General features: G+C 39.0%; 1 protein-coding gene across 16 annotated transcripts in view; it reads right to left on the reverse strand.

Moving 5' to 3' along the window:
• The window catches only part of TENM3 (teneurin transmembrane protein 3), a 602,365-nt gene that overhangs the window by 434,763 nt on the left and 140,787 nt on the right, over positions 1 to 26,815 (reverse strand). For all 16 annotated transcript variants that reach the window (XM_078069865.1, XM_078069864.1, XM_078069863.1 and 13 more), the window contains exon 2: positions 9,321 to 9,627. In XM_078069865.1, the coding sequence (XP_077925991.1) occupies positions 9,321 to 9,552 (232 nt within the window). In that variant the 5' untranslated portion in view covers positions 9,553 to 9,627. The remainder of the gene's footprint in view (positions 1 to 9,320; positions 9,628 to 26,815) is intronic.

Here is a 26,815-nt window from a genome sequence, read left to right on the forward strand (position 1 = left end):
GGACTTCTTGTTTTGTCAGGAAATAATTAATTGTTAGATGTTTAAGCCATTGTTTTGGGAGCTTCCTGCCTCTCTCAGATCAAGTCATTCCTCCTTTATTCTATCTTTCAAATTAACTTCTAGAATTTTTTTTTTTTTTGCTTTTCTTTTTACATTTGTCTTTAATCCATCTTAACTTATTTTTGAATATGCTGAGAGATATGGGTCCAATTTTATATCCTTCCAGATGGATAACCAGTTGTGCCAGCACCATTTATCAAATCCCACTGAATAGAAAAAACATTTTCTGTTTTATGCTAAATTTCCCTATATACTAGGATCTATTTCTGAAATTTTAGTCTTTTGCACTGACTGACTTGTCTTTATTTATGCCAATATCATATAGATGTGATTACAGTGGCTTCAGAGCATTTTATTTTTATTTTTTTAAGATTTTTTATTTATTTATTTGAAAGAGAGAGAATGAGAGAGAGCACATGAGAGGGGGGAGGGTCAGAGGGAGAAGCAGACTCCCCGCTGACCAGGGAGACCGATGCGGGACTCAATCCCGGGACTCCAGGATCATGACCTGAGCCGAAGGCAGTCGCTTAACCAACTGAGCCACCCAGGTGCCCGCTTCATAGCATTTAAAAAAAAGATATATGTTAAGGCCACTTTATCCTCATTATTTGCCTTTTAAATATATTTTTGGCTATTTCCAGATTTATTCCTCCATGTGAACTTTAAGACTCCATTCTCCAAATAAAAACAAACCTTGACCTCCACACATTTATTTTGGGAGAAGTGAGAGTCTTATGATATCAATCTTCCCATCTAAAAACATTGACTGTCTTCCCATTTATTCGGATCTTGTTTTATGTCTTCCAATAACATTTTATAGATTCCTTCATATTAGGTCCCATACCACTCTTATAAAATTTATTCCAAAGAGTTTTATAGTGTTTGTTGCTATTGGGATAGGAAGTTTTTTTCTGACTTCCAAATCTAGCCAATTGTTACTTAATAATTACTTAAAAATAGTATTTAACATGCACCAGACATTATTCTAAGCAGTTTACATATATTAACTCATTTCATTCTCAACAAACTATAGATTGAACAGAGAAATTAAGTAATTAGCCCAAGCCAGTTGCTTGGCCAAGATTAGGTCACTTGGCCAAGATCAGGTCACTTGCCACTTGGCTAATGAATGGCAGATCTGGGGCTCAAACACAGATCACCTAGATCAGAATCTATACTCTTAACTACTTTGCTACATTACCTATGATGTCTATATATTTATCCTGTACTCCTCCAGGTACCTTGCTTCAAACTATATTTTTTTTAACTTCTAGAGACACATAGTTTTTGTATGTATACAATTGATATATAATTAATAGAAGTGCTGATTTTAACTTTTTCCAAAATATAAATCAATTATTTTTCTTCTCTTACTGCAATTGCTAAAACATCTAAAACAATTTTGAATTTTGATTGTGGGAGAGTAGGTGAGCCTTTCTCATGTTCCTGATTTTAGTTCAAATGGTCCTAGGATCTCACCAATTAGAATACTGTTTTATTTTTTTTTTGATGATCTGATCATCTTATTTATGACTAAGATATTTAAATGTTTTTATTCTTGTTTTCCTTAGTTTTATTTTAATAAGGAATGGTTTCTAAATTTTATTCCAAACCTTTTCATCATTTATTGATAAGATAATGTTTTTCTACTTTGGTTTATTAATCTAATTATTTTAATAGACTTCCTAACATTGAAAAATCCTCACATTATACCAAGGATTAGTAACTACTCGGTTATTAATTTGGCCTAGACTATTACCCTTTTCATACTTTGCTAGATTCTTACATGCGAATAGTTATATAGACTAATTTTTACACATATACTGAGAAGTAATTTTGTTCTAGATAGACTCTCTTATGTACTATTTCAATCAAGTTAGTATTAAGGTTATTAAGGTTATACCAGCTTCATAATGTGAATTTCAGTACTTTCAATCTTTTGGGTGTTTATGTTTGGTGTTAAATAGCTTTTTGAACCTTGGATTGAGCTACACTTTAAAGGTTTTGTAAAATTCACCTAGAACAGAAATTTCACCAGAAGGAACTCTTTCCTGGGTAATGGTGCCCTTTCAGCAACTTTTTTAATCTCTTCTGAGGTAATTGGTCTTGATGAGTTCTCTCCATTGTTTTGAAATAATTTGGGGTCAATCATATTTTGCTAAGAAAAAATAAATTCCTCTAGATTTAAACTGTTGTGTGGAGCAGTCCCTTTTAGTTGTTACGCAGTCTTCAGTATCTCTATTTTTGTTCTCATTATTTTTTAATTGGGATCATCCAGGGCTTTCTATTTCCTTGGTCTTTTTAAAGAATCAGCTTTTTTGTTTGTTTTTAATTTCAGTTTTGTCTTGGTTATCTCCCACCTCCATTTCCTTTGGTTTATTTTTCTGATATTTTATTCCTTTCTTAGGATGTATAGCAAATTCCTGTTTGTTGGTCTTTATTCTTTAAATATATTCCTTCACAACATATTTTTCCTATGATTATGGCTTTCTCTGTCTCCTATAAAAAAGCAGAGCTTTCTTTTCCTTGCTTTCCATTGCTTCTTATCAAAATCTAGGGTTGCCATAATGCATGGAAGGAAAGAGTTTTTGTTTATCTTTTGGTTATTTATTTCAAATTTTACTGAATTATATGATCAAACGTTTTGACTTATAAAGTCTCTACTTTTCTGATGTTTTTAAATGTTTCTTTTTGTGGCTAAATGCACAATCGGTTTCTGCATTCTACGGAATTATGAAAATTCATATCCCTTCCATCTCCTGGTTATAAATGTCTGTACATATATCTCAGCTGAAAATTTTTATTAATATTATATAATTCCTCCCTTATTTTTGTCTTTTGACAAAATGCTGAAGGAGGTGAACCAAAATATCCCTCAATAAATGTATTTTAACAACCATTTTTTTTAATACTTCTTGCTTTATAAACTTAGCTACTACATTGTTTAATGTGTGCAGTTGAAGAGTATTCATCCTTCTGTCTTTTATCATTTGATTTATGGTCCTCTGTTATCTTGTTTAGTGTTTCTAATAGTAAATTCTGCTGTTCCTAATATTATTACTGCCATTCTTGCTTTCCTTTTGTTTTTGTTGGTATTTACCTGATACTTCTTTATCCATCTCTTTATTCTCAACCATTCTTTTACCATTTTAAGTCCATTTATTATAAATGCCAATAACTTATAAACCAACGGAATAGTTCTGTTTGTGTCAAAATTCAGCATATTTACATTTCATGTAACATGTAATATAGTAGATTTGCCTTCTTTCATCTTGTTTTATGGTTATTCATGATTGTACTTGCTTTCTCTTTTTCCTTGGAGCGGTTTCTGCTAAACTGATCAGATTGCTATTCATTCCTTTCCCCCTCTTGCTAATTAGGTAGGTCTATTGTGCTTTTCTCATTCCTCTAATGATTACCTCCCTTTCCTGACATTCATATTCAAATACATGTTTTTCCTTATTATATGAATGCAAGGTAGCAATTATCTTCCTCCATTAAAACTCTATTCCATGACTGTTTCCCCCTCTTCCTCTTTAGGTGAGATTTTGGAACACGTTTACTTTCCTCCAGCTACTGGATATTGCTGAGATAAGTGATCAGTTTTAGCTCGAGCCTTTTTTTAAGGTCTCCCTTGTAATGCTTCGTATACATTTCCAGTTGCTCTGCCATCATCATTTGGGAATTATCCACATATGTACTGCGAAGTTGACTGCTCATCACTGTTTCCTCTCCTCTTCATGGGCTGTGATTCTGATTCAGTCGGTATTGCTTTCTTGAATACTTCCTTCGATGGTGTACATTGCTGATACGCTCTTTGCAGGGCCCTAACTATCTTGCACTTTCTCTGAGAGATGAATGATGTCTTCCCTGCATAGAGAATCCCTGGGCTGTGGTTCTTTTCTCTTCGTAGATGGTATTGTATTGTCTTCTACTTTCATTGTTGTAGATGAGAAATTCATTAATCTTTTTGTTTCTTTTTTTTTTTTAAGGTTTTCATTTATTTATTTGACAGAGACATAGCGAGAGAGGGAACACAAGCAGGGGGAGTGGGAGACAGAGAAGTAGGCTTCCCGCCTAGTAGGGAGCCTGATGTGGGGCTCGATCCCAGGACCTTGAGATCATGACCTGAGCCAAAGGCAGATGCTTAACAAATGAGCCACCCAGGCGCCCCATCTTTTTGTTTCTTTTGTAAGCAACAAGAAAAGTAACTTGTTTTTTCTCCATAGAATCTTATAAAATATGTTTCTCTCAAAAGTCACAAAATTTCTCTAGGATGGGCTTAGGGGTGTGTGTATGTGTACATGTGTGTGTGTGTTTTTTTTTTTTTTTATTTTACCTGGAACTTTGTTTCTTGTTTTGAGTTGTTTCTTCTACTTGTTCTTCAAAACTATTAATTTGGATTTCATTGATGAGCACATACTCTTCTTCAACGAATCTATTACATTTTTTCGTTTGTAAATGATGGCTTCCGCCCTCCCCCCGCCCCAGCATTTGGTGGTTATTGTCAGTTTTGTTGTTGCTGCCTTTTTCTGTACTTAGATTTCTGTAAGCGCTCTTCTACTTTTTTGTTTGGGTTCAAGTTCTCCTCTTCTATCTCCATTGCTCATTTTCATTAGCAGCTTCCTGATTTGTTTGTCTTGCCTTGCATCCTATCCCACTTCCTGCCTTTTGGGTGCCATTAAGCACGTTGTGGCTTTCCTGGGGTGCCTTAGCAGTAAGTCCTATTAGACTCTAGAGACAAATCTTTCTCCTCCCTGTTTCCTTGCCTGGCACTCTCACAATATCAGAGTGGAGACAATGCATCTGCTTGGGTTCCCCAGCTCCTGAGGGACCAAGGACACCAGCTGCTCCCATAAGGCAACCTTCACTCCCGGAAGGACCGTGGAGAGGGAGGTCAGCCTCTTTGCTGCCACGAAGTCACAGCTTTCTTTCTGATCTTCACCCCAGGGCTGCACCCCCATTCTGAGCTCTCATCTGACCCAAAGGGAAAAACTGCCCGCATGAGCTTTGTCCTTCAGGGCCCTGTAGAATTCTAGATCTCCCTTGCACCCTGGATCACCGCTTGGCTCGGAGGAGGTAAGGAGTTGGCTAGGGGATGGGCAGATGAGGCATTATTCAAGCCCCCATTGGGCCGGAATCCTGGACACATATTTACAAGAAAACTTGGACTCCTCCTCTAATGTGCTTTTGTTTCACAAAAGGGGGTTATCCTTGGTAAGGAGGAATATTTGTAGAAAAGATGGACTCAGGATGCAGCCCATTAAGGAGGTGCAGCGGTGAAAAATCAGGGTCTGTGGGATCTACTACACTTGAACTGGTCTTAGACCAGCAATGTGATGAGGGGAGAAGCCTAAGCCATGTTTATGAGAGCCGGGGGTGGGGGTGCTACTGACAAGGGAAGCAGGGAGAGAAGGCAAATCCCAGAGCAGCGGTAAGGAAAAAGGAGAGTTTCTAGGGCCGGAAGCAAGCTGTCAGGGAAGACTTGCACTGAGCCACACTGAGACATCAACGAGTGCCTATCTTTGTCAACCTGCCCTCCTGCTTCCCTTTCCTACTTTGCAAATTTATGTTCTGTTTTGATGTCAGGTATGTATAAATACAGACATAATGTTATCTGTTGTTCAAATTTAAAAACGGATAACCTTCCTCCCCATTGCCATTCTATAAGTGAAGAGTAAATGGTGGTCTTTTCATTTTAAAATTCTGCAATTCACCACCCAACACCAATGACTGACTGACTGGTAAACGTTTTTGGGTGAAGACTGTCTCAGAGTTGTTCTTTTCAGGCTCATGGTTCTGGGGAACAAAAGCGTTCTGATTTCCAGACATCACCTTGTTTCAAAAGTCACCCTCACGGCCAATATTCCTTGTTGGAGTTGATAAGCATTGTCATTTGGTTAAGGACACTACAAACAATGTATATAGTGCAGAGAAAAAAAAAAGATCTCTTATTTTATCATTTCTCTAAAACTGTGGGATGATCTTCTGCAGCTGTTTTGTGAGAAATGTGTCTCAGACCTGACAGGATAAATTCTCTTCAAAGATGAATCAAAGAAAATAGTATCCAAGAATGCAAAACAAGCCATTGTTACCCTAACCCCATCACACCTAGAGAGAGTTCCACAGCTGCTAAAAGAACAACTATTTCCATCACCTAATAAACCACATGAAGAGACTGAAAAAAAGAAAAGACAGAGAGACCTTTGTGAGATCCAGTCAGATTACACACCATTGTGAAAACGAAATCATCCCCAGCTTTATGGCATCTAAATAGAACATGTAATTAACGAGAGTCACCTGCCAGTCAGGAAAGCCACAAAAAAATGATTAAAATCAAGTTTGATGACAGGCCACAATATTGGTCAAGAAACATAAAAACATTGTGTTTCTAGATTTGAATTCTCCACGTAATTGCATTAACAGGGGTCTCTACTTAGCCCTTCCTCCGGCTGGAGCGGCTTTTCCCGTGTCATTCAAAGAATCAGTGGATGGAGAATTGACAAGTTGTTTTAAAACTCCACGGACAAGCTAAATGAGCATGATCCTTTGGAATTGTTTCAAATATCTCTGGCTACTCGTAATATTTTTTCATCTTTCATTTTTATTATGTGCATGATGTCAGGAGCTGTGGCAGGAAGCACATTTTGTCAATTAAATAATTAATCCCACAGCATAATAGTCAGTGAGGAAAAATTGACATTTGTCAGGTTCAAAGAAAATGAAAGCCTGGGAGGATTTTGCATTAGGCTTGCTTGAGAAACACATAATCTGATCGCAGACTCTCCTTAGTCATTGCTCTGCTACATTTACTGCTCTGGCCACGCACGTTCCCTGTATCCATCCACCCGAGAGAGAAAGTATCCGCAGCATCAGCCTCTCCCTCATCCTCACCCCACCTGGTCACGAAGAATCCTATCAATTTTATTTCCTAAAGATGTCTCCCCATTTCTCTCTCTCCACACCAGCCAAACTGGCCAAAATTAACACCGCTCAAGCAAAGGGCGATTCTTACATGGAATTGCCCGTTTTCTGCTGTGGTCCCTGCCCAGAGGTCGGAAGCCGAGCGCTAGGGGTGGACCGGCCCGGGTTCGAGTCCCAGCTCAGCTGTGGCCGGCCGCGGGATGTGAGACCTCTCCATCTGGGAAAGAAGGGCGCTACTGGCCACCCCCCCCCCCCCGTCCCCTGCCCACACACACACCCCGTGACTGGGGAGGGTTAGCTGATTGTGCACATAACCTGATCAGCGCCGACTGGAGCCTACTAAGGAATCAGCGCATGTTGGCTATAAACAGCAATACATTCCATTTATGTTTTTAATATGACCTGATTTATGGACATGTCAGGTGGACTGCAGCACTGTCAGACTCTCGCTTTTCCTTTCTCTTCTGCCTTGAAACCTCTTCTCCTTCCTCCATTCGGCGGCTCCTGACAAGGGGCCTCCTTCTGCTCTTTGCTCACTCTCCCTTTCCTCTGCCCCCTTTCTTTCTCCCCTCCTTGGCTGGTGAGAAGCTGAGTAATCGTCCTCTTCGGTCCCCTAAGAGCTTGGGTTCCAGGGTTCCCACAGATGGTACTGCCATGTCATCCCCAACAGTCTGCGCTGGATTAGCGCTGCCTAGGAGGTGAAAATTTCAGCTCGCTATTTTTAACCCGTTTAAGCATCCTCTGTGCTGCCAAAACTAAATGCTTGCTTGGGGTGGAGATGAGCCTCCTCCACGCATCACACCACATGTGCGGGGTTTTTTTTTTTTCCTTTAATGGTATTCCACAATGTCTTTTTTTTTTTTTTTTTCCAAGAGGGCACTAAGCAGTTGTTTTTGTTACAAAAAGCAAGGCTTCACACTGGGCTCAGATTGCATGCATTTCACAGTACCTATGATTTTTTAAATTGGTGAAAAAATGTGCCCTGATAATCTATATCAGCTGTGTAGACAATACGAAAGAAAACAATTGGGTTGGGAATTATAAGACATTGTACAATGACTTAAAGTCCCCTGACTGACCCAGAGAATATATCTCAAATATATGGTTTAGATCTTCCCTTAAAAACTGGATTAAAAAATGTTAAGCTACTTTGTCCCCTTTCATAAACTATGATACTTGTAATATTTGTAAGACATGCTTTAGGGACAAAAAAAGTCTCTCTTTAGCAAGTCAGATGAGTCTTCTTTGAGGTAAACTGGTTTGGGTGAGTGAACGCTGTTTCAATCTAGTTAGGATGGCTCTTTCCACAAGGTAGAGAAGAAAAGAACCATGGAAAATTTCCAAACTTTTGAATGATTTATTGCTTTATTACTTTTTCTTAAATTTGTTCCTGCTCAATATCAAACTGTTAGTCACACTGTTTGTAAGGTGACTGGAAAAGAATGAAGATATTCTTTACATTTGAAGTTTAATTTGTTTTTCCTCATCTCCTGATTAAATTAGCTAAGGGATGCTAAGTTCTATGCAAATTGACTAAGCAATACAAATGTAAGAGGATTTTATTTTTATTAGGAGTAATCTTGCCCCCATTTCAAAAATGTATTAGAAGAAACAAAATAGGACTACAGATGCCAAGTTTAAAATAAACTATTGTCTGAAAGCGTGGAAATTGGTAGGTTTAAGATTGTGAAGTAGTTACAGAAGTCATTATGCCGCGGGTAGAATATGCAGGGTAGCAAACAGCATAAAAATGTTCAACAAATACATGCGAATGACAAAACCACCATGGATTATATTATGAGAAGCAAGGATGTTTTAGGTGTAACTTTAATGTTCTAGATTGCCTGCCAGAGAGAAAACTGAACCCTCCCATAGCGGGTTCTTGTCTTTATAGACAGGTTGCATGGATCATGAGATTATTCAGAATAAGGATTCTTACTTTCTAATGAGGGTAACAGGGCTTTTCTCACCACTGTTCCTTTTCCCTCGCATCAGTTCTAACTGTAGAAACAATGCCTGTGAGCACCTTCATGAGACAGTGAGGTAGCCCAAGAGACCTGGGTGTCCGGTTTATGCACACACAGTGGCCATGTGCAGAAGCGCAAAGCTCACACACAAACTGTGTACAGTGATTCTACATGTGTCGGTCCCCTTATCTGGAGTCAGTGTTCCTGTAGGTGGCTTTCTACCTTTACTCTGGAATACGATGTGACCATCTCATATCTCAAAAATCTGAATCAGAGTGATAGGCATCAGACTTGGAGTGGGGAGAAAAAGTGACACCTACAAGTTGGCACCATTTGAGCGCGCCATGTTTTATGAGAACCATGACCTACCTTGTCTGGTGTATTCGTCTGCCTCTCTGTGAACCAAATCCTTTACTCTGTTTCCGTAAAGCAGCCGTGAGGAATCATGATCAAAAGCTTTCAAGGTTTCACTGGAACTGTAAGACTTCTGTGTAGGTACCCTACACTCCTCATTGTCCGCTGAGGAATTTGTATACCGCCGTTCTTTCTCTCGTCTGCTCTTGGTCAGCGAGCAGTAAGGCCTACGTTCTTTCACATCCATACTTCATTCCTTCTGGGCGCACATCAGTCCAGCCTGGCACAGATTACACTCAGGGTTCAACTCTCATTGGCCTCTCTGTGAAGATAAAAGGTTTGCATAATGTCAGCATAACATTCATCTAAAAACGGACTGCCTTACATCCTTCTCAATCTGGAAAATGGTGGAAAGTAATATTATCGCCTGTCTAGAAAACTTGCTTTCAATAACAAAAAAAAATGAAAATTTGTGAAATCACTGTAAAATATCCAGTATTACCAGGAAGTGAGGCACTTTCTGTTACTGAGAGTTATGGATGCTTGTTTAAGGACTATAACTGATTTTTCACATTAATAAAAAAAAAAATTAAGCCACGATCAAATTTCACTACAGAAGCCGGCTCAAAGTTGGCCTCAATATGTTTGTTAAATTTTCCACAATGGGACAATTTTCTCTCACAGCATTTTCTCCATTCACAAATAAATTCCCTTTCTTTTTCTTACAAAAATTAAACTATTTTATTTCTTTTGATTTTTTTTTTTTTTTTTTTAAGGGCAGGAGCAAATTGGGAGCTTCTTGGAAGTGAAATTTTGTCAAATACATTGAACATTTTATTAATTTTTGCAAAGACTTTTTCTTCTGTCGGCACAATTTTCATATTTTAAGGACCTAAAGGTCTTCAACCATGGAAAAAGCAGATCCTTCTCTCCTACTCCGCTCCTAAAAATGCATTTTCCTCTCTAGAAAATGAATTTAATCTGTGCTATCCCAGGGGCGCCTGGGTAGCTCAGTTGGTTAAGTGTCAGCCTTGGCCTCAGGCCATGATCCCAGGGTCCTGGGATCAAGTCCCGCATCGGGCTCCCTGCTCAGCGGGGAGTCTGCTTCTCTGCCTTCCCCTACTCCCTGCCTCCCTGCGTGCGGGTGTGTGTGCTCTCTCTCTCTCAAATAAATACATAAAATCTTAAAAAAAAAACAAAACGTGCTATTCTTATTTTAAGGCAATTCAAGTGGCTAATTTGATGGGTTAGTTTTTGCAACGGCCAGTAGCAAAATTAAGTTAGAAGGAGCAAGGCGAATTACGTTTCTTTGCTTAGCAACTGTTTCTTCCTGATTTTGCTCAATGGACAGGGGTAAAAGTGACTGGGCCTAAGGAGGGATGGCTGCCCAGGACCAATCAGCTTTCATTTTTTAATTTTTTTAAAAGTTTATTTATTTATTTACGTAATCTCTACACCCAATGTGGGGCTTGAACTCAAGGCCCCGAGATCAAGAGTCACTCTCCTCTGACAGAGCCAGCCAGGCGTGCTTAATCTGCATTTTAAATGATCCTCCCTTGTCTCTACTCTTTCTCATTTGATCTTTCTCTTAAATCTGAAGGTCCCCAAAGACCTTTTGTGTTTGCTCCCACTCCACTCCTTCTTTCCTAAATTCACTTTTTATTGGAGTGATTCCATAATCAACTTGAAACAAATTATTTCTGGTGGCCCCAGATCTTCTCTTGGTTCCACATCCTTAGGGCTGTGACTTCTTCTTAGATATTTTCTCCCATGGAGAATCCCTTTCCCAAGGAATCTCTCCCTCTCTCTTGATCTTTGGCTGTCATTATACACATCACACCTCTCTTTAATGTGCTTTCAACATGGCGTCATGGCGCTGACTCGGACTCTCTCACATCGGCTCAGTTTACATCTACGCTGTCAACAACCCTCTGTTCTGTCTGAGCAACATTATGACTCCTCTACCTTTCACTTTCTAACTTCTGCCTTCCATACAGCTATAAGGAGAGTGGTGAAATTCTGAGCTGGAATGATCACAGAGTTCCAGAGCCTATGCTTAGAAAATCTGGATGGCTCCTCTTGCTATCTCTTGAACCAAGTTGTATCTTCTCCTATCCCTACTGCCCATGAGGGGTTAGCTCACATGGGCTTCCACATTTCCCTGCTACCGAACTGAGCTGGGCTGTTAAAAGTAGTTGCTAATATTTACCTTGGCTGTTGAAACACATCTTGACTTCCCTACCCTTTTCTGATTTTCCATGAATCTGATTAAATAAAAAAAAAATTACATTTTTTTCATTGACCCCTTCTGATTCATTACCCCATTATTCTCTTTACAAATTCTTCCAAACGCTCTTAATAGAAATTGAATTTCTCTTATTGTAGCTCTCCTTTGAGTTTAAGATAATAAATAATTTCAAGATACTGTAACAGGACATATTTTTATATGACATGTTTAAAATAACACACCAATTCACTCTCTTTATTCCGGGGAAAACAAAAGTTACTTTAGGTCAATATTTATTGAATGACTATTATGTATTCGGCTCTCTTCCACATACTGAAGACATACCATTAAATAAAACAATGTCCCTGCCCTCATGGAGCCTACCTTTTGTGGAGGGGAATCAGGTACATTCTTTCTAACAGAGTGAATGTGTATGTCTGAGTTCAAGAAAAATCTTGTTTCCATAGTGATCTCAATCTCTTTGGAGAAAAGGCCATATCAACTCTCATAATTAAATGATTATCAAAAAGCTTTCAGCTGGCCAGATAAATATCATAATTCAAGCATTTTTAGTAACAGAACTTTGGGATTTGAAATTATTACAAAAGTTCCAGTTCTTGCCTTGAGTTGACATCTATTTTAAAATAAGCACTGCTATATATACACATATGTATGCATTTTTATGCTTTAAAAATGGACTGATTGAAGCAAGAGGAAATTGTTTCTTTGTTTTTTTTTTTCTCCACTGCAGTTTTGCTTCAGCTAGTTAGACCAGACACTGGTAAACTCTAGTACCTCAGCCAAATCTGACCCATCACCTGTTTCTGTAAATAAAGCTTTATTGGAACACAGCACATGTATTTATGTACGTATTGTCCTTGGCTGTGTTCACGCTACAAAGACAGAGTTGAATGGTTGCAACAGAGACTGTAGTGAACCGAATGTGCCTCCCAAAAAGATACATCGAAGTTTTAACCCCTAGTACCTGTCTGTGAATGTGACCTTATGGTCTTTGTAGTGGCAATCAAGTTAAGATGAGGTTATATTGGATTAGGGTGGGTCCTAAATCTAATGACTGGTGTCTTTCTAAGAGACGGGAGAAGGAGATTTGGATACAGAGATGTACAGACAAACAGGAGAGTAGACCACGTGAGGACAGAGGTGGGGGTTGAGTGATGTAGTTATAAGCCAAGGAACACCTAGGGAGCCAACGGCAGAAGCTAGGAGAGAGGCATAGAGCAGATGCTTCCCAAGAACTTCAGAGAAAGCATGGCACTTCCCATACCTTCATTTTCATACTTCTTGCCTCCAGAACTGAAAAGATAAACTTCTGTTGTTTTCAGCCACTGAGTTTGTGGTAGTTTGTTACCACAGTCCTAGGAAACCAATGTAGAGACCTGATGGCCTGCAAAGTTTCAACTATTTCCTGTCTTGCTCTTACAGAAAAAATGATCATTCATATTTCCATTCTGTCTTTAATTGTCCCTTTGGATCTTAGAATGCAAAATGTGTTCTCTATTATACAACCCACGATACAGTATCACGATCTTGCAAATTAGATAATAAGCTCTTTAACGTGGTAATACAAATATATATCATCAATAGTAAAGATGCATCCCTATGGTGATGTTACCAATGTTTAAAAATCAGTATCAATAAAATGTTAATAAATGAGGAATAAAAAGATAATTTTAGGTATTCTTGAGCTTTATAGAATATCTCTAGCACCAAATATATGACTTTTCTTTATTTGTGAAGCAATTTTGAAACGCCATGATAGAGATATAGTATTCAAATATACCATCAAAGACAAAGACATTTTGATCTTAGCAATTCCAAACAATAAAAAGTCTTTTGCATCTGTCTCTCCATTTTTGTACATAGTTCAAACTCTTCAAGGATTTAATCTACACTGTAATGTTTGCAACCACTATAATGCTTCTGATGGAAGTCAATGAGTTCAATATGACTTCAAAAGGCAGTTTTCTGCATTATCTTCTGCACTCACAGCTAAGGATTTGAAGGTTAAAAAATGCAGCTGCTTAAGTAGGGCTAAATTGTTGAAGCACTTTGATGGTGATTGCACAGTCCTACACAGGAAAAGCGTCACTGTGCACATATTCCACATAAAACATTTAATGAACAGGATCTTAGCTGCAACGGTGGGCAAGCCATTTGAAAAAATAAGGAAAAACTATTAGAAATAAAGTTGACTCAAAAGTTCTGATTCAACTTGCTACAGCATGTATATAACAATATCAAACTGATCAAACTCAGTTACTAACCACAGCACACCTCTGGAAAATATAGCTGGTCTTAAAGCAAATTCCATTATTGGGTTATTAATTTTTTCTCAATTTTTTCTGCAAAGTATTTGATTGACTAAATGAATGCGCAGGACACCAGATTTAGGGTACTCATATCATCTATTTCAGATATATTAGTTAAACCTGCTTTGAAACTTGGCCACAGAACTTAGCAACAGTCTTACATTGTTTCATAACATGTTCCTAATTCAAAAGAAACATTTTTTAATTGTACTTTTAGCATGTAATCTGATTTTAATTGGACTTAGTATATCTTTAAAACCCTTCAGCCAATGATTACAATGTATCCGGCTTATAACAAACATCCCAGGAATCATTTGTACTTCAAAAAATTCAATAAGCTTATGTGTCTATCTAGCAACTGAAATAAAAACAAATATTCAAGCCCAAAGGATTAAGTAACCTGTTGGTCAAATTCACTCATGCTCCCACTGTTAGTTATTTTCTGTAAGAACTACAAATTCCTGAATGTCACTTTGAATATCTTCTGCACAGATTGTCCTCCTACATTTATAATAGTTTGAAAAGCTCACTCAAAAAAATAAGTGGGCTTCAGAAAAACACTAATTTACTCAAACATGTTTTAGATTACAGATCTAAATTATGCTATTTGTACACAATATCAAGAAAATTTTACCTTTTGTTATTCACAATCCATATTTTCCCTAATAAGTTAGTATTTATGATTTATTACCAGTTATGTTAATCAAACAGTAAGTACAACTTTGCCACACCATAAGAATCTCTAAGTGTTTCCTTTATTGAATAGCCAGATGAATGCCAATTGAGCAGAAGAGGAAATCATTTGCTATTGTTCATTTTAGAGGAAATCTTGTTTCCTGAGGCAAATTTACAAATCCAAGAATTAAAACAAGTAAGTGCAAAAATAAAATTATATTATGATGAATTATTTGTAATGCTAAACCCAAGCACAACTAAAATTTGAGCTTACAGTTTTATTTATTTATTTTTGAAGATTTTATTTATTTATTTGAGAGAGAGAGTGAGCGAGCGAGTGAGAGAGCACGGGGTGGGGGAGGGAGGGTCAGAAGGAGAAGCAGACTCCCCACTGAGCAGGGAGCCTGATGCAGGACTCGATCCTGGGACTCTAGGATCATGAGCGGAAGGCAGTTGCTTAACCAACTGAGCCACCCAGGTGCCCCAAGCTTACAGTTTTAAATAGAAGAATACAAGTGAATTAAGATATCCTGTTTGAAGCACAAAGTTAAAACACAAACAAAACTGTGAAAGAAATATGGTGAAAGAGGAGTCTACTAGGAGTAACTAAAGTGATGCTTATTGAGAAGATACAGATACAGAAAAAAATAAATATGGTGAATAATTAATTAATGGTTGAGAAAGTTAAACCAAGGCAAGTTTCCTTCTCTCTCTCTCTCTCTTTCTTTCTTTTTTAAGATTTATTTATTTGAAAGAGAGACAGAGAAAGAGAGACAAAGAGAGAGTGAGTACAAGTAGGAGAAGGGGCAGAGAGAATCCTCAAGCAGACTCCCTGCTGAGCACCAACACAGGGCTTGAGCTTACAACCCTGAGATCATGACCTGACCCGAAATCAAGAGTTGGACGCTTAACCAACTGAGCTACCCAGGCGCCCCAAGGCAAGTTTCTTTCTTTAAACATGACATTTGATAACAATAGTAAATAAGAGAGCTGCATGGAGAAGAACTCTGGAAGATTGCCGAGGATCCTTCTTGAGAATTCAGCAGAGTACTGATCAGCACGTGTGTGAGACTACAGTGGGCCAGAGAACGAGCAATTTGGAAGGATTATAACAGAGTTTCTCAACCTCAACATTATTGACATTTTATACAGAAAAGTTCCTTTTTGTTGGGGCCTTATCCTATAGTAGGATGTTTAGCAGCACTCTTAGTCTCTATCCACTAGGTACCAGTAGCACTCCCAGTCATGACAATAAAAAATATCTTCAGACATCACCAAATGTCCCATGGGGGGAAAACTGCCCTTCTAAAGGACCACCAAATTACAGGAAACAGTATCCAGAGCTCACACGATGACAAGAGTCATGTATAGTCCCACTAGCCAGATTGAAAAAAACACAGAATTTATTAGGTAATGTACTCAGAAAGGTCTTGCCTCAGTTGTGGGGAATAATTTAGCACTAAACTAAACATGGTTTTGGTCTCATTTGAAGCCTTAAAAGCAAGACCAGAAAAGATCAAACTGTGTTCAAGTAGCTTAACTATTCCATAACAAAGCTGAAGAATATTACAGGAATACAAAAATACCCAGCAGTCAACAAGGTAAAATTCACAATGTCTGTCATACAATCAAAGATTTCTAACATGCCAAGAAGCAGGAAAATAATGAGGCGGAAAATCAGTCGACTGAAACTGACTCAGAACTGACACAGGTATTAAGATAGACAAGGACATGAAAACAGCTATTATAACTGAATTACATATGGTCAAGAAATTAAATGGAGACAGAGAAGATATAAAAAGGAGACCCAAGTCAAACTTCTAGAGATGAAACTACCATGTCTGAGACGAAAAATACAGTGGATGGGATGAATGGCAGATTCACATTGCTAAAGAGAAGGTAAATGGACTTAAAGATATAGTAATAGAAACTGAACAAAATGAAGCACAGAGAAAGAGAATAAATATATATATATAAATACGTCATCAGTGAGATGTGGGATTACTTTCAGTGATCAATACAGATACGGATGTAACTGGAGTCCCTGAAGGAGAAAACAGGAAGTGAACAGAAGAACTTTGGAGAAACAATAACTGAAAAATTCTCAAATTCAATAAACCCTATAAGGCTACAGATTCCCAGAAGCTCAGCAAACACCAAGCACAAGAAAGAGAAAGAAAATTATGCCAAGGCATTTGGTTGTAATCAAAATTATATATGTATATGAAAAAAAAAAAAACACAACAAACAGTGATAAAGAGAAAGTCTTAAAAGCAGACCCAGAAAAAAGGCACATTACATACAGAGTTCCTTGCTGGAAGTAATGTGAGCAAGAAGACTGAGTAGAGTAACATCTTTAAAATGCTGAAAGGAAAAAAATAAAAAACAAAAAACCTGTCATTCTAGAATTCTATAATCAATGAAAATATCTTTCAAAAATAAAGGCAAAATACCTATCTCTTCTAATGTACAAAAGTTGACCACTGGTAGACTCTCATTACAAGAAATGTAAAGGAAGCATTCTAGATGGAAGGAAAAGAACATCAGATAGAAATATGGATCCACGCAAAGGAAAGAACAGCACTCGGACGTGGCAGCTATGTGGTTACATGTATGGTATTTTTCTTATTATTTAAATCTCTTTTAAAGATAGATGACTAGTTGCATAAAAATCGTAACAGTATATTGTGAATTTTATAACAGAGGTGTAAGTAAAGTATATTGCAACAGCAGTGTAAAGGAAGGGAGGGGAGAAATAGTATACTATTGTAAGGTTTTTATACTATATGGGAAGTGGCAAAATATCACCTCAAGAGATACTGTGTTACATCAAAGGTGCATACTTTAAACCCTAAAGCAACCACTAAAATAAGAAAACTGAGAGTTGCAGTTAATAAGCCAACAAAACAAATGATGGAATCATAAAAACTGGAAGCATAAAAAATATGCAACTAATCCAAAGAAGGTAGGAGGAGAGGAACAAAGAATAGATGCGGCAAAATGAACACAAATAGCAAGTTGACAGACTTAAATCTAACGAGACCAATAATCACATCAAATGTAAATGGTCTAAACACCCCACATGATGCAAAGATTTTCAGATTGGTTAAAAAAAAAAATTTTGCGCTGCTTCTAAGTAACATGCTTAAACATAAAGACATAAATAGGTTAAAAGTAAATGGATGGAAGGGGCGCCTGGGTGGCTCAGTCGTTGAGTGTCTGCCTTCGGCTTGGGTAATGATCTCGGGGTCCTGGGATCGAGCCCCACATCGGGCTCCCTGCTCCGCGGGAAGCCTGCTTCTCCCTCTCCCACTCCCCCTGCTTGTGTTCCCTCTCTCACTGTGTCTCTCTCTGTCAAATAAATAAATAAAATCTTAAAAAAAAAAAAAGTAAATGGATGGAAAAAGAGGAACCTAAGCGTGGGGTGGATCTACATGCATTAGTATAAAATTGTGCACAAGGACTGGTGTTCCTTCATTTTTTTATTCACTCGTCATACATGTCAAACACGGTGAGAGGCACTGGAAATGTAGAGATGAACAAGCCACAGTCTCTATCCTCTTTCAATTTGAGTGGGGAGACGGGGGCGGGGGGGGGTGTTAAATAATTAATCCCACAAATAAATATGCAATTAAAAGTGTAACAAAAACTGCAAAAAAATTGCAAGTTTTAAAGAGAGAGAACAGAAAGTGTGGTCTAATTGAGACTGAGAGCCAAAAGAAGACCTTTCTTAAATGACATTTAGGTGGAGGCCCATAGGATCAACAGGATTTAGCCTGGTCACAAGCATATGTGTCACAGGAAAGGGGTTGACAGCCTAACAGGCCAGGCTGAGAGAGTAACCTGCTCCGACAAATGCATGCAGGCCGAGAACAGCTTGATAGGACAAATGCCAACAGGGCTGGGGCACAGTGAGTGAGGAGATGTGAGCCCAGAGGAAACTTGCCGGCCGGGGCAGAGCCTCCTAAATAGGCTAAGCAGCCTCGTCCATAGTGCATCAAAAATGGCCACCACTGCAGAGTTTGAAATGGGCCACTGACGCGCTCAATCAGATTTACAGGGTGGAGAGCACAGAAGTCCAGGCAAGAGAATGCTAGCTTGGACTAGGGGGACCCGAGAGGACAGTGCAGATTTGGAGAAGTGGACAGATGTGAGAAATAGCCATGGCATCAGCAAGACTTGGGATGGGCTGAAACAAGAGTGAGGAAGAGCGAGGAGCTGAGAAGGACTGGTGATTGTTGGCTTGAGCATTTGGTGGAGAGGGACGGTTCTGAGACACACAGAGAAGGCCATCCCTCATCACGACTCAATGCACGCTCCCAATGCACGCTCCCAATTCATGCTTTTCTTTCACTGAAAACATGTATTAAGCCGTAATGTTTGGAAACTAGAAAATACAGATAAGTGCCCCGCCTCCAAAAAAAAAAACCACATTAAAATTACTACCCTCTTCACATTTTCGGCCTTTATCTATGTGTGTGTGTACATGTGTTTGTATGAATATATGTGCGTGTCATATAAATACATACATATAATATATGATCTTGTAACTCATTTCTACTTAACATTGTGAACAGTTTCATGTGAGTAAAGATATATTTATGTCTACTTTAAAAATAACAAATTGGAAGGTTACTGTTTTAAAACTCAAAATTATTCTCCATGCTTTATCATGGATAGCAAATATGCAAACTTAGAAAATGAAGCAAATAGGAATAATATACTAAAATAGCTACTGAATAAGTGTGAATACCGGGAAATTTCTAATTGGAAAATATATAGAACAGTGCCTTAGGCTATAAGAAAAGTGGCTTAAACCTCATCAAATCATTAAAAATTCTTTTAAAATTATTTATATAGAGAAGGAAACAGAAACTGGAAATGATCAAAAAAGAAAAAAATAGGGATAATGAGGCTAGTTCACTCAGTAATGTAAAGTAAGAATATTATTCTATGATTTAAAAACAAATAAAACAATTCACTCATATAGCTTGAAATTAAAAGTGATTCTGTTTTTCCTATAATAACTATGGACAATAGGAATATAAGAGTAATATATATTAATACAGTTATGTGGTCTAGGGTCACAACTGCACCAGGAATGGTAGGGAGAAGGCCATAATCTCCATACTTCGAACAGATGGGGAAAGGCATTAGGATCCAATAAGGCTGAGCTAAATGCAGCTTTCCTACCTTACAGACCTTGTGGGTAAAGTGTAAATAGTATCTCTCAATTTGACTGCCCACCTGGATATCCATCATCAATTTAAGTATTTTTATGATGTTTTAAACCAGAACCCTGAATATAGAGGCCACCGCTGTACTCATCTGTGTTCCAGCATGAGCCAGGCCTCTGAAAATCTTGCCAGCAATCCTATCTGGTTCAGAGGAAAAATCCAGGAAACAGTTATGTGTCATGTAGATAATACTGTGTTATCCAAATGGCCTCAAGTATACACTGGGTTAAAACAAAAAACAAAAAACAAAAAACAACCAAAAAGATAACTTTGCTATCGCTCGATGTATTGTTCTGATTGAACTGGGTCACAGACTGTCATTCTACCTTCATATGAACATGCTCACCTCAGTGGACACACCAGCCACAGTTAAATACACAATAAAACCAAGAACCGCCATTTACAGAACATTTTTTTATTTTTTTTATTTTTTAAAGATTTTATTTATTTATTTGAGAGAGAGAGAACGAGAGAGAGGGGGGAGGGTCAGAGGGAGAAGCAGACTCCCCGCCGAGCAGGGAGCCCGATGCGGGACTCGATCCCGGGACTCCAGGATCATGACCTGAGCCGAAGGCAGTCGCTTAACCAACTGAGCCACCCAGGCGCCCTACAGAACATTTTTTTAATGCTAGGTATTTTACGCATAGTATTTCTACTTTTAACAACAGCTCATCAAGTTCGTGTGATTTATCTGTTTTATTGATGGGGAAATGTGGAAAATTAATAAAAAATTCCAAGTCAGACAACCAGCGCCTGGTGAGGCAGGCACTCATAGTCTCCTACCCTGGTCTTCCATTCACTTCTTTGAAAAGTTGCCAAACTGTAAGTCCTATGGAGCATCAACTCCGAATCCACACCTTTCATCATAATGAAAGAAAAATAAGCAAACCTTCTAGATGGCTTAACAACTATAGCTCATTATATCAGAGAAGTGACTCAAAAATGGGTATTACTGACCAGGGGACAGTTGGGAATGCTATGGAAAACTGGACAAGCTTCTTAAATGAAGAGCTAATATTATTTCCTTAAGTGCTGAGCATATTCCTCTCTTGAAGAGTGGACATAAAAGCTCCTTGATGAATTATTAATTTCAGTCTTGATTATTTATTGAGTGCTTAAGATAGGCCAGGTGCTTTACATATATGACCTCACTTAATCCTCACAGCAAGTTTGTTAGCTTGCTATGTATTTTCACACGAGAGAACGAAGACCAGGGAGGTTAATTGACTTGTCCAAGGTCACAGAGTCTGGAAGTAGCCGAGAGGAATTTGAACATATTTCGGTGTAATTCCAGACCTGTACTCTTAAAGCACTAGACTGTACTTCCAAACCTTAGAACAAATGGGGGCTTTAAGCAGTCATAAAAACAAACAAATTTTTAAAAAGGTAAAACAAACAAAAAACACAGACGAAGAAAGAGAGTAGAGAGAGAGAGAGAGAAATGACAGCAGAGTTCGACAACCTGTGTCAGGATGCCAACAGATCCAGGATTAAGAAAGTCCATAGAGGCTACCATGTTGAAAAGACCACGAAAAATAATTTGCAGAGGTCACAGTATTGGAGAAGCAAAAGTAAAAGCCAAATGAAATTCACCGGAGGAGTAAGAAAGGTGGAAAATTCAAGACCAACTTGAAAAGATAAAATATATTGCACACATTTTCAAGCCTGTCTTCAAGGAAAGACAGTTAAGGAAGAAATAAATGATACCTTCCTATGGTACCATGTGTTTCATAGGAGGACTCAGGCACTGTTCCCCTGGCTTGTCTCCCAGCCCCCATGGTTCAGTTCCCAGAGGAGGAGGCTCTCCTACATCACAGCCCATGTGGTCATACGGATTTTTTGGGCAAGCCTTGTATTTCTCTGCATAAACGCTTGCGTCTGATGTTGGTTTCCAGAGGTTGAGGTGAAGCGGACCCAGGTCCTGGGGTCGGGGACCTGCCTGCCAGGGATCTCAGGGATTGGTTGAGGAATGAACATGGGACCTGACTCAGGCCAATAAGGTTAGCTGAAGGACACGCACTGAAACTCCATGCCTACTCAAAACCAGCAAATGTGCAGTCGCTCGTATGGGAGGATGTAAACGTGGGTCTTGTGTACATTTTTGTCACCATGGGAGAAAGCGTGCCTGCCACTGAAGTCTGTGTAGAAGAAAAGAGACCTCAGAGAGAGCGAGAGAAATACAATTTTGAACCCACAAATTCTTACCCTGGGTGTTCCAACTAAAAAAATCGATACTACCACACCTGGGAGGACAGGTGTTTTGATCAGACAGATCTGGGTTAAAGTCTAGCTGCACAATTTACAACCTATGTGTCTTAGGACCTTAGGCAGGTTACTTAAACTCTCTGAGATGTAGTTTCCTGTATTTCATTCTCTAAAAGGCGTATGACATTATCTTTCTTAGGAAAGGATTATGAAGATGAAATGAGATAAAGTCTTAAAAGCATTTAGCGCTGTGACTGGCATATAATATAATGTCTGCTTGATAAGGGCCAGTTATCATAATTAAATTCCAAAACATTGTCCAGGGTCCAAGAATAGTGCCCAGTATGGTTAGGCTTTTTTGAGGAGGCTGGAACAGAGACAGTAAGAGCTCAGTGGTATGAAGTTGAGAGCATGGGGTGATGCTCTCACTGTTGTGAAAACGGTATTTTGCTAAATGTTTGAAGGGAATTTGGGGTTTGAATTTTTATGAGCTTATTCAAAAATACTATACCATCCAATGAGAAAAAAAATAATTCCCACACTGATAATTTCAAAATAACTCCATCTATATTTCTATCAAATGTCTATGTCTCGGTAGCAGAAAGCAGTAGGCTAACACTGGAAAAACTTTCGAGGGGAGCAATGAAACCGATTAAGAGTCTTACGATTGAAAGAACTATGTGAGGTTTATTTTAGTAACAACTAGGTGGAGACCTGGTAACTACCCACAAGTACTTGGAGAATGAAGGCTAACTGCAGTTATTCATGCCTCTGGAACCCACAGGCAAAATTACTATAATAAACATATCCTCTGTCTGCTGCCCAGCAGATAGTTTTCATCTCAGTCTGAAAAGCACCAAACCAGCCAAATGGCACCTTCTTCACAGACCCCTGGGGAGCAGGAAATTCTGGGTCAGTGCTGGAGGTGAGATGCAACTTGGCATCTCCCTGTGGAGCGAGGAGGGAGATGTGGACAGAGATTCCTGAGATTCCCGAACCTCACTTCCTCCTTGAAGAGGGGAACTTGGGGGAGAGGTCAAATCCAGAATTGCTTCAGGGTTTCAAGGTAGCTTTGGGTTCAGTCCTTGTGTCCAGAGTGCCCAGAGAAGTAGGTGCACCCTCTTAGCTTGCTATGGATACTGTAGAGGCTGGGTCAGGTCTGGACTCAGCTTCTATGGGTGTGGGAAAAAGAACCAACATTTTTTTTTTTTTTTTGAGAGAGAGAGTGAGCGAGCAAGAGCAGCTGGGGGGGGGGGCGGAGAGGGACAGAGAGAGGATCCCAAGCAGGCTCTAGGCTCAGCATGGAGCCCACCGATGCCAGGCTCGACCTCATGACCCTGAAATCATGACCCGAGCTAAAATCAAGAGTTGAATACCAAACCGACTGAGCCACCCAGGTGCCCCAAGAAACCAACATTTTTATAACCTGTCTGGCAAGCACTTACCGTAGAAGATTCAATTCCTTAATATTTTTCTTCTTTGGTGTTTATTGTCTGTTTTTAAATATTTTTTTAATGCAACACTCTCAGGGTATATAAATATGCTTGACTCAGTATAAGCTCACATAGAAATGTAATGTTTTGACATCTCAAATTTAGTTAAAACACCTTAAAGTACATATGTATAATATACTCAAATTTTTTGACTTCGTATAAATGCTGCCAAATACTCTAGTGAAAATAGGAAAAGTGTATCCAGTTAGTCAGCTGTTCTGATTTCCTGAATGTTCTATATCACAAAGACAAATACGTGCATAATTTGTAATGTTTATAAGAAATGTTATCAGTCAGGTGCACGTGGCCTGACCCAGGCCTACCTTGTCAGGGGCACCTGCTGAGGGGTGAGTGAGGGTCTGCAATCCAGCTGTTTTGTTGCTCAGCCCAACGGTGGGGCAATGTCTGCAATGAGGGGGGTTGTGTCTGCTTAAAGGAAGCCCCTTGCCGTAATTAGCACAACATCTCTGGAGTAAGTGGCTCAATCAAAGACATTTTTTTTTCATGCAGTTACTAGGGGTAAAGCTATCAGCCAAGGCACAGGATTAAAACGGACTTAGGCAGCAGATGAAATTGTTGCCTTCTCAGATGTCTGCTGAAGTAGGATTCTTTCAACGCTCTTCTTGACCACAAAAGGGCAGCGCACGCGGGAGCGTTCCAACAAGCACACACAGAAATTCAGTTTCCTTGGTTTCCTGTTGACTACCTGCCAACCAGAGAATCTGGACTTTAGCCACGGTATTTCATACCTTGATGATGTGTTCTAGACCATTGTGAAAAACCACATTTTCAAGGTAAGCTGGTAAATGGTGGCTACTCGATAAACATTAAACCACAACAACAATTTGGACTAAGTCAATTTGGTCCATGTTTCTGGAAAGAAAGGCATCACAAAAACCAACAGTCACTGTTGAGAAAATATGATCCAATTTTGGCTACTGTGGCTTTGCTTTAAAATAATTTAACTTGCTATTCACGTCATTATGAAACACTTATGATATCAGTTAATAGTTACGGTTATAATCCATATGCCAGAAGGACTTTTAAATTAACTTGGATGGAACACTGAGGAAAGAACTCTCACTTATGAAAACATCTTCCTCAGGTGAGTTCTGCTATTCTTTTCCAACACCTTCCCAGCTGAGCACTGGCATTTCTGTCCCAGACTAGGGGCAGCACTTCTGCAACCGGGAGGTGTATTGTTTTAATACTCATTTAATTTCTGGTCCCTCTACTTCTAATTACCAGTAGGGGGGTCAATTAGCCCTGATTATGATAGTTATTTTGCATGACAGACACCTGTCACCTATGAACCAGATCGAGCCTACTAACCTAATTTCAAGTGGATCACCAAGTAGTAATGACCACTAGTTATTATCGTCTAGATTGCCTTCCTTTTCCCTCGTCCCACCGTCTTCCCCCTTTCGCAATGGCCATCATGCTCTGTGTATACACATGCAATGCTAATACCACTCTGGAAAGAAGAAATGGTGAACAAAAAGATTTCCATGATTATTTGTGGAAAATAGCCGCATCTCATTGGATTATTTCTACCGTATATAGTAGTAAACATGTAATGCTGAATATATTTTAATTGCTGTGATGTAAATGAGACTTTGGGGTCATGTTACAGAGCGTTAACTGAAAGATCCAGCTATGACTTTAGCATGCCTGCAGGCCTTTTAAATTGTTATGGGAAATTGCAGCATTCAATTGAGTAGTTTCAACACTGAGGTCCCTTAAGGCTTATTACAGTTTGGCAACATGATGCCAATTTCAACTAATGTACATAATGCTTTTTTCCTCTCATACTTTATCCACAGAACCTTTCTAGTATGTACAACTTGAAAATCATGAAACACTAGGCAGATGAAGAGCTATATAATTGAGGCAATTTACCATTATGTTATTGGCAGAAGTCCTCGGCTACTACAGGACTTTGCTCAGATGGAGTTCAGACACGCGTGAGTATCAAAATGTTGGTCCAATAATCATAAATAGAAATAAATAGAAAGTGTCCAAATTATTATAACTTAATTTCCCATTAAAATATCTTGTTATACATTATTCATGAAAAATATACCCAGATAACTCAGTTCAAGAAAAGATTCAAGTAGTAAATATCTAGAAGATTAACTTATGATTATAAGATACTTAGAAAATATGTTGCCATTTATAAACATTTTCATTTATGCTGATAGTATGTTGGCTCTGAAATTCTGGTTCCTTAAGTATGAGCCACAAAAAACAAGATGTATCTCCACTGTAAGTATGGCTTACTGTCGTGGCAGGGGTAGGCTAGGGGACCCTAGTCTAGATGAACCAGATTCCCTACTACCGGACTGGACTGAGCCCCTTCTCGTGATAGAGCTGAGTTGATGGTACAGCATTCTTCACAGAGAGGGCAAGAGATGGGCGCGAAGTCTTCACCACCCCCCAAATGGCTTGGATCATACCCCCTTGGGTCAGATCTGCAGAATGTGAGGAGTTAATAACAAAGTTATAAGAATCCCTTTCCTACTGTGACTACTCTGTATAAGAACAAGTAGTATAACAACCACTCCCTTCAAAGCCCTACAACAAAAGGCATGCTTTAGGCTCCTGTGTGTACGTACCTCTCATCAAACTGGTATTGGGTCTTTCCACCAGGCCAGATAACGAGGACGTGGTTTGCACGTTTCATACTCTGACAGGAGTCACCCTTCCATCTCAGGCCAAGGCAGAAAGGCAGGAAGGGGCAGCTTTGCAGAAGCAAAGGAGTATAACAGAGAAACAGAACTGGGACACAAATCTAAAGCGCCAAGTTCACAAATTGTAGCAAAAGAGGATAAACCATGGCTAAAATGTGAGTAAATGGAATACTGTCAAATGACAGATTCTGAATAATAAAACTCCTGCACATCCCCAATGGCTCATTGAAAGAACACTTTATTGGTTTGATCACACCTAATTTTCTAGTTCAGCAAATTCTCCACCACACTGGTCCTGGCATACTTCGAAACACTAAACATTTTGGTGGCATCTTGAAAGGAATAAAAGACACACAACGATGTTGAAAAGCCATCCACAATTACAATGCAATTATTCCTACAGCAAATCAGTGCCTTCCAGTGTCAATGAAGGAATAGAAGTAGTCTTGGTTAATCACACACCTCACTCGCGGGCCCTTCAGAACCTGTTACTTGTTAACCACTTGTTGCTTTTTGAGGAGAGCTGTTTATGGCCCGGACCATATCCTCTTTTATATTTTCATCATAGAATGTTATCATGTTTCAGTAAGTATATAATAATTGCTGGAGCGCACGACAATGGGATACTCAGGGCTAGCAGAGCGTGCTTACAA

The sequence above is a fragment of the Halichoerus grypus genome, chromosome 3 (genome assembly GCF_964656455.1).
Source record: "Halichoerus grypus chromosome 3, mHalGry1.hap1.1, whole genome shotgun sequence".
Taxonomy (NCBI): Eukaryota; Metazoa; Chordata; class Mammalia; order Carnivora; family Phocidae; genus Halichoerus; species Halichoerus grypus.